Genomic DNA, 9218 nt, shown 5'->3' with positions numbered 1-9218 from the left:
TCGGATGTGGATTTGGATCTTCACCAAAATCGAATCGATTCTTCCTTGTCACATGCCCAACCTCTCCACCAAGTTTTGTCCAAAATCCATTCACAACTTTTTGAAATATCGTGCTATATATCGTTTTTTTTGCCCTATCACTCAATGGTGAAGAATCACTTTTAAAATTATCGGATCGGGATCTTCACCAAAATCGAATCGATTCTTCCTTGTCACACACCCAAACAAACTGTCCACCAAGTTTCGTCTGGATCCTTCCACAACTCTTGAGATATCCTGTTCACAAGCAAACAGACACACAGCGGGTAAAAACATGACCTCTGCGGCACACGCCACCTTTGCTGGCAGAGGTAAATATACTATATTATTATAATAACCAACTGTCTTCAGGTTTTATTTCATAAAGTATTGTTATGAATTTGGTAATGCAACATCTAGAGCTAGGTAGATCTGAATAGGTAGGTATTCGGCTGTCGTGACAGGGACTCTACATGTAATAAGTTATTGATGTTCAGGCGGTTGTCGGGGTAAGATGTATGAGTGTGGATCTACCTGGAGATTCGAGTGTTAAATAGTGAGGGATTAAAGGTAACGCCCCTGTGAGTCTCACCTAGTAGTCAAACCTTTGTCCATTATGGCACTGCAAACCACATAAACATTAGTTAGGTCCTTAGCGCAACATTAAATAATCCCCTTTCCCTGACAAGGACTTCGTATTAAATTGACAGGAAACCAGGTCAAAAACACCACCACAATTGGCCGCCACCGTGTACACCTCCAAAGGCCTACAAACCTGGCCGGCACGTGTTATGCCAGGACCGCAGGGTCGCGTAACGGGGGAGATGTCAGGAGTCGCGGGAGGCTTTGATTGGCTGAGGAGTGCGCAATGTGACGTCATCAGCCACCAATATAGGCGACGGTCGGACGCCATTTCAGGAGTTGAGTTGAGTTCGTGGCAGGCACTGGGAGACGCAGGCAGGCACCAGAGAGTTGAGCGGTGGTGGAGAGTTGGAGAGGACACGCCATTCCAGTCGCAGTTCGAGTGCAGTTCGGGTTGTAGGGAGTCGCAGGAGACACACGAGAGCACACCCAGTTGGCACTGAGCAGTTCGTTGGCACTTGGCTGCCAGCACTCCCGCGTCGTCGAGTCGAGTGGAGTTGAAAGGAGTCCTTCCTGTCCCTGGTCAAGTGGAGCCGCTGGCCTGCGTCGGACGCGTGGTGCTTGGAGCGAGGGGCCTCGTGGTGTGCGATCGGGCCGGAAGGAGCGGTGCTGGACACCAACAATACAAGACGACAAAGACAGATAAGCCCGATCTCCGCGTATATTTTGAACGACGGGACGTGTTATTTTCGTGATTAATCTCCCTCGTTTGTGTTTGCTGTCAGTCGTGTGGGGACGTCCCGATTTAGGTTTATTAGAGTTATTAGATTTACCGGCGGGCTTTTTCACTGGCTTTACTTTTCCTAATAAACCCTTATATTACTTTTTGTACATAATATCTGAACGCAGTTTTCCTGGGTGTTTGATTTTAATAGATAAGGTTGCGGAGCCTTCGCTGCGCCCCGCCATTCCGCGCGTTGGTGTTGAACTTGAGTCCGCCATTGAGTGTTCGCCTCGGGAGTTAAAGTCTCGCAAATCGGTCATCCGTAACTGTGGTGTTAATCACGGTTACGCGACAAGTGGTGTCAGGAGTGGGATTTGAACCCGTCGGACAAATTTTTTGTCCGCGGCGAGACATCGACACGGTCGGACAAATTTTTTTGTCCGCGGGGAGACATCGACACGGTCGGGCGTACATTGCGCCCGACGTTCGAACGCAAAATTTTTATAGTCGAGGCGGAGAAATTTAATAATCAATCGGGCAAACGGAGCGCGATATCGCGTCTTCGTCAAATTTAAATTGTTTCAGGAATTATTAAAATAAATACGCGCGCGGGAAACAATCTTCCGGAAAGCGGATGTCGGAAATTGATGAGATGGAGGTACGCAGCGAGGCCTCCGTCAGCGTCGGGAGTGAGCCGGAAATAGGGGAATTAGATGCAGAGGTGAGCCTTGGAACCTCCCTCGTCCCGAGCACCAACTTATCCCCCTCCCCCACCGGGGAGTCGGGAGCAGTAGGAACGGCCCCGACAACCGACCAGATGTTGGGTCAATTGCTTCGAAAAATTGACGGGCTGGAAAATAAAATGAGTAAGGAATGTAGGGAAGGAATGAAGGGAATGAGTGATCGATTGGAGGAACAAATGGGACAAATGAAAAGTGGGTTGGGAAATAAAATTGATGGGTTAAAAGGGGAACTGAATGCCCAGAGTGATAAAATTGAAGGATTAAAGGAGGGATTGAAAGAACAAATCAAAGGGATGGTCAGCAAAATCGATGGATTGGAGGGAAAAATGGAGGTAATGAGGGACGAAGCGAGGGCTCGGAGTGAAAAATTGGGGGCACAGGAGAAGCCAAAGGTGGCAAAAATTGAATCGGAACGGGGGGAAGCTAGATTGGGAACAGGAGAGAGTACGGCCCATGCAGATGTGCATGTTGCTCACGAGCAGGGAATTGCACCGGGAATGGCAAAATTGGGAATTGCACAGGGAATGGCAATTGAAGTAAATGGGGAGACTGCAGGTGCAGAGGTGGACGGGGAATGTCCACAGGTGGATGGGGAATGTGTACAGGTAGATGGGGAATGCCTGCAGGTAAACGTGGAGTGTCCACAGGTGAGCGGGGAAGGAAATTTGGAATGTGAGAGTTGTAATGGGGAATGTTTCCCACATTCTGGCCTGGTTGTTTATCGGGACCGTGTGGATGTCACAACACCCCAACCGGGGGATGAATTTGGAATTGTGCAGCACCAGGGCGGTGGTGCGGAGCAAGAGGGGGTAGAGTTTTTGGGGGTCCATGCGATAGAGCCGGACCGGGTATTTATTGGGGATATTGATCAAAGCCTGGCGGGGCCAGGAATGATTTGTAATGATGATGATGAGGATGATTTGATCCAGCGGCTGGAGACCTGTGACAGTCCCATGGAGGTAGAGCTTGTTCAGGCCCAAAGGAGTCTGGGGGAAGAGGTGAGTTGGTCCAAGGAGGTGGTTGGAATGACCGAGGGGACGCTCACTGTACACTGCTATTTGGAAACAGAGGCTCCAAAATTGGACAACCAGTTGGGGGAGTGTGTTGGCTCCGGGCTGGATTTGGATCTTGGAGGATCGGGAGATAGAGCTTCTGGAGATTTGGTCCCTGTAGGGAATTTGGATCAACTGCAGGGAGGGGCAGAACAACCGGTGGTAGAGGTTGTTCCCTGCAGCTGCGGAATGGCAGTGGGAATAAAAATTTGTAAAATAAAATTACAATGGGAAATTGATTTGGAGCAGCCATGGTTTGGATTGGTCCCCGGGCTGCGGGATCTGGGTATGGAGAGGTCATGGGTGATGGCCTCGGGCAAAAGTTGCCCCTTTCAAAATTTGGGTATGCCGGCCAGCTGGGGGGCTGTGATGGCGAGATTTGAACGTGGGGTCCAGCCTTGGGTGTCGAGGTACGACCTGGGTCCCACGGGGGGTCTGGTGGAGTGTGGCGTCCCTTGTCCGTCGGGGCGCCGTCCGAGCTGGTGGCTCGGGCCGGCAGGGTCACCGGACCCTGGTGGGGGTTAAGACCTCCAGAGGGGTCCGAGGTGGTTTCTCAAGCGTGGGTTGGCATTTATTGAGGACCACTAGGGGGAGGTGTTGTGGGTCGCGCTTTGGTGGTGGCACCGCAGATGGCCAGCTTGGGACTGATGTGGTGACCACCCGGGCATGCGGCCTGGCACTCTCCTCCAGGGACTCTGGGACAACCAGCATGTGGTGACCTGGCATGGTGGTTGGTCTATGGACGCGGGTCAAACCGAATGGACAGGGATGGAGATAGCCTGCCGGACAACCATTGGGGCATCTGTGGAACGTGATGGTGTGAGTGACCTTCCACAGATGCTCCGTTATGATTTATGGACTCTCGGGTTGGGAAGAGAGCCATGGGGATGTGAATCGGGAGATGTGTAACGCGCCGAGCATATGGGCCATGCTCGGCTGGCATGTGTATGGCAAAGCATCCTTCTTTGGTGAGGTGAGTGAAATGTGACAAATGGTTGGCATGGGTAATCTGTGGGTTAGATGGAAATTTAAGGGTGGATTTTGAAATGCCATGGTGGACACTGTACAGTGACGCCATTATTGATCCAGGTGTGTAGACCAAAGTGTTGGAGGCTGTGATGAAATTAATAGGGTAGTAAGACACAGCTTTCAACTGGTTGCGGGGGCAACTGTGCTGATATTTGGGACGCGGGATCCTGGGGATGCAGTTGTGTAGCCTGAGGGTCAACGTGGTGCTGTGCATGTCCGAGGTGTGTGGACCATGTCTTCTGGGTGAGTCTCCTGGTGGAGCATGGCTGTTGACTGGACCTTGGTGTGGTCAAGTGTGGGTGAGCACTGGGGGGGCTGCAGTTCTGTAGTCGGACTGGGGGATGGTGGGGAGGTGCAGGGGACGTGGCTGTAGGGATGCCACGCACTGCGACCGTGCCCCCCAGGGCCGAGGTTGTGTGTGCGGTAGTGTGTGTTGTGGCAGCAAGTGCTCACCACATTGGCCAGCTGGGGCTGCTGCAGCTGTGTTCCTCGCAGGGGGGCCGAAGGAGGGATGGTGGGTCGCACCCTTATGGACACTCATGGGCCATGTTGGCGTTTTGACTGCTCACCTTGTCCCGGTGACCCTTGCACGGTAGAGGTGCAGAGCTGTCGTGGCCACAGGTAGTTGTGTAGTGATGATCACCGTTGGATGCGGATCCACATACCTGCCAGTGTAGTGGGGACAAAAGAGAAATTTGGAAGTATTTGGTAGGCCCAATGTGAAATTTTGGGATTGTGAAGGGTGGATGACGCTCTTGAACCTGACCAACCTGCAACTACCTGCACTTGAGGTGAGTGTTTTGAGGAGTACTGTCCCAGGCTTCAGGACTTGCTTTGGAAATTGGGGACATGTAAATTGGAGTTGGGAGGCGGGTGTGAGTGATGACATGGCCGGTGAGGGGATGGAATGGGAGCCACAGTGTCTTGTGGGTGGCGTATGTTTTTGTATTGTGGTTACGTGTTTTGATGTGGTCGTGAGAGTGGAACCTGGAGAGTGTGTGATGATTATTGGAGATAATGAGGGGTGATAATTGTGCTTTTGGAAATGTGCTTTTGGGAAGATGTGATGGTTTAAATGTGAACTGGGGGAATTTCACATGTAGCAGGCCATGGCAAGCCTTGTAACACCTTTTACACCATCTATGGAATTGTACTGAATTGTGCTGAGTTGTGTGGAGAATTGAATGGCAGTGGGGGAGGAAGTGTGTTTTGGGGTCTTGTGGGTGGGGAAGGTGTGTGTGTCCGCAGGTACAGAGCAAGCTCTGAGGAGCGATGCCTGCGGGCCCCCCTCTGCGGCAATTACCCCTGGCAGCCGGTGGTAACTGGAAATTGGAGCTCGTCGGTGGAGGGTCTGGTTGGGCGCCGCGGGGTGAGGAAGTCCCCCGGTGACCCGTGTTGCTGCGCGAAAGCAGGAGGCAAAGGAGCCTGGTGTGTGTGGAGACCCTCACCGGCGAGGTAACGGCGGAAAGGGGCTGTTGGGCTGTCATGGGGCCAAGAGGTGAAGGGGGGGGGGCAATGAACTTGTAAGTCGGTTGACTTGTTTTTGGGACTGCGGGCACCACAGCCTGATGCGCCCCCACCATCTTTTTGTGCGGTACCTCCCCGCTGCCTAGTTGAGGAGTGCACACACACGTGAATGACATCAATGCCATGGTCCTGCAGGGGGTGTATTGGGAATAAGTGCTTCGTTGATTTTTGCAATGCCTTGATGACCTATGGAATGAGAATGAGTGGTTAAGGGGTCTGTGTTGCATGAATGTGGGCGAAATCCACCGAGCCGTGTCACTCACCTGTAACATCTGGACAGGGCCCGTGGAAATTTAGTGGGATGCATTGGGGATGGCCCCGCAGGTAAGGTTGTGTCTTGTGGCATCCACCGGGGGACGCGGTCTGTAGACCGGGGTATGTACAAAGGTTAGAGTTTTGAGTTTTGGAAAGATGGTTAAGTTTTGTGGTTAAGTTAGTGTTGTGTGTTGTTGTTTCCTCCCTCCACAGGAACAACGAAGAAGATGTACATACTTGCATGATGGTTAAGGGGTTCAGCATGTTAAGGAAGTGTAGGTAGGTAGTCCGACTCACTTCCCACAGCCCTTCCTGATTTATTTCATAGGTTAATTAAGTGTGTGACAGTAAGTGTGAAGGCTGGAATGGTAGCCCTGCGGTGAACCTTGCAGGAGCTACGGTTCCAGGGGGGGGGCTGTGTTATGAATTTGGTAATGCAACATCTAGAGCTAGGTAGATCTGAATAGGTAGGTATTCGGCTGTCGTGACAGGGACTCTACATGTAATAAGTTATTGATGTTCAGGCGGTTGTCGGGGTAAGATGTATGAGTGTGGATCTACCTGGAGATTCGAGTGTTAAATAGTGAGGGATTAAAGGTAACGCCCCTGTGAGTCTCACCTAGTAGTCAAACCTTTGTCCATTATGGCACTGCAAACCACATAAACATTAGTTAGGTCCTTAGCGCAACATTAAATAATCCCCTTTCCCTGACAAGGACTTCGTATTAAATTGACAGGAAACCAGGTCAAAAACACCACCACAATTGGCCGCCACCGTGTACACCTCCAAAGGCCTACAAACCTGGCCGGCACGTGTTATGCCAGGACCGCAGGGTCGCGTAACGGGGGAGATGTCAGGAGTCGCGGGAGGCTTTGATTGGCTGAGGAGTGCGCAATGTGACGTCATCGGCCACCAATATAGGCGACGGTCGGACGCCATTTCAGGAGTTGAGTTGAGTTCGTGGCAGGCACTGGGAGACGCAGGCAGGCACCAGAGAGTTGAGCGGTGGTGGAGAGTTGGAGAGGACACGCCATTCCAGTCGCAGTTCGAGTGCAGTTCGGGTTGTAGGGAGTCGCAGGAGACACACGAGAGCACACCCAGTTGGCACTGAGCAGTTCGTTGGCACTTGGCTGCCAGCACTCCCGCGTCGTCGAGTCGAGTGGAGTTGAAAGGAGTCCTTCCTGTCCCTGGTCAAGTGGAGCCGCTGGCCTGCGTCGGACGCGTGGTGCTTGGAGCGAGGGGCCTCGTGGTGTGCGATCGGGCCGGAAGGAGCGGTGCTGGACACCAACAATACAAGACGACAAAGACAGATAAGCCCGATCTCCGCGTATATTTTGAACGACGGGACGTGTTATTTTCGTGATTAATCTCCCTCGTTTGTGTTTGCTGTCAGTCGTGTGGGGACGTCCCGATTTAGGTTTATTAGAGTTATTAGATTTACCGGCGGGCTTTTTCACTGGCTTTACTTTTCCTAATAAACCCTTATATTACTTTTTGTACATAATATCTGAACGCAGTTTTCCTGGGTGTTTGATTTTAATAGATAAGGTTGCGGAGCCTTCGCTGCGCCCCGCCATTCCGCGCGTTGGTGTTGAACTTGAGTCCGCCATTGAGTGTTCGCCTCGGGAGTTAAAGTCTCGCAAATCGGTCATCCGTAACTGTGGTGTTAATCACGGTTACGCGACAGTATTTATACACCAATAAAGATTTGAATGCTGGCCGAATCGACCCAAAGATTTCAAAAATGGAAGCATCATTGCTGGCTTGGATGCTCAGCATTTAAAGGATAGTGTGGATAACCAACTAACTATAAGTTAGCAATGTGTAAACTTGCATAGGCTTATGATAGGCCGAATGGCTTCTTGTCTTGAATTCCTTGTAAGGGACCATGTATTATTAAAACTAGCAACGGTAGCAGCCCTACGGGTGGGGCTTCAATTGGGAGGCCCAAATGAAAAGGCAAAATATTAGAAATTGAAGGCTTTTTAAATTTTAAATGATTTATATAAACATCCGTTAAATCATATCACACGCAAATCATCAAAATCTAAACAGTATTTGTAGAATTTCAATAAAAGCCACATCACTGTTCATATCGGTAAATATTATTCCATCGTGTTTGGAAAAACTGGAAAATTGGAAAAACAGTATTGCCTATTTTACTCCAGGGGTCCCAGGATTACCCACCCCAAATTTCGTTGCGATCGGTTCAGCCGTTTTTGCGATACCTGAAATCAGACGGACAGACAGACATTTGGTGAATTATAGTAAGATGGTTTATTTTCCATCGTGCACTTTGTGTCAAAAAGATCAACGGTTGCAGAAAAAAAGGAATTTTAATGGGAATAATCCCAGAAAATTCCGGTGGAAGAATAATAAATCGGGTACCACAGCCTGAAAGGCATGTAGTACCATAATAAAAGAGGTCTGCTCATATTCGCAGTACAATGAAGAATTAGTAGTGCTCATGAAGGAATAGTGGCAATCTATATTGGTGGTCAGGTACAACGATGGATTGGAAGCAAGAAACCGACGCTTCGGGCTCGGACGAAGGATCAACGCGCTGGAAACGTCAGCTTCTATTTGCTTCCTTCGGAGGTTAGCATACCTCGATCAACGTCCTGTCCATTCCATCCATTGTTCATATCCGCTGCTTTGTTGTACCATTCACTTGGGAATAGCAGGAGAGTAGGTTCAAGGTAGCCATCTCACATCGAAGACAATTTCACGTTGCTGTAACAATTGCAAATGGGAGATCACAAACTGCTGTAATTCATCTTTCACTTTGATAATATAGTGCAGTTAATAGTAAAAGAAACCATCGCTCCAGAATGGAGAAACACTGCACATGAGCGGATGTGAATGTGAACCGGGAGGGATTTGATGGGATGTGATCTTATGGTGGTAGTAATCCCAGTTATGAACGATCTCTTAGTCCGTGAAAAGGGAGCAGAACTTTAGCTCAGGACCTCCCAGAGACTCTGCAGGGTGAAACCATCTCGTAGTTTTTCCACTGCTAGCCCCAGCTCTTCACAATACACTGGCTCATGATCTTGTTCCTGAAACAAAAGGGTTTCATTTTAGAAACTCGAAGTACAATCTTCGCAATTTATTTAAAAATAAGCAATTCCAGCAAAAATACTCGTTTGGTTTTTCCAGCGAGTGTGAAGGAAGGGCAGGGGACAAGATTAAAAGTGAATTAAATAAAGTAGTAAAGAACCCATCCTTACGGAGAGGTTAATTCCCCCAGAATTAGGATGGCTTGTGTTCCCCAGAATTGCGGACGG

General features: G+C 49.9%; 1 protein-coding gene across 5 annotated transcripts in view; it reads right to left on the bottom strand.

Annotated features, from left to right (window-relative positions):
- Positions 1-7913: 7913 nt before the first annotated feature.
- BBS5 (Bardet-Biedl syndrome 5) overlaps positions 7914-9218 on the bottom strand; it is a 92396-nt gene continuing 91091 nt past the window's right edge. For all 5 annotated transcript variants that reach the window (XM_068133259.2, XM_068133261.2, XM_068133258.2 and 2 more), the window contains 2 exons: positions 8901-8990; positions 7914-8664 (listed from right to left, as the gene is read on the bottom strand). In XM_068133259.2, coding sequence (XP_067989360.2) covers positions 8626-8664; positions 8901-8990 — 129 coding nt within the window. In that variant the 3' untranslated portion in view covers positions 7914-8625. The remainder of the gene's footprint in view (positions 8665-8900; positions 8991-9218) is intronic.

Source organism: Myxine glutinosa, chromosome 12 (genome assembly GCF_964187855.1).
Source record: "Myxine glutinosa chromosome 12, kmMyxGlut1.1, whole genome shotgun sequence".
NCBI lineage: Eukaryota > Metazoa > Chordata > Myxini > Myxiniformes > Myxinidae > Myxine > Myxine glutinosa.
This window is presented reverse-complemented; position numbering and strand designations above follow the sequence as displayed.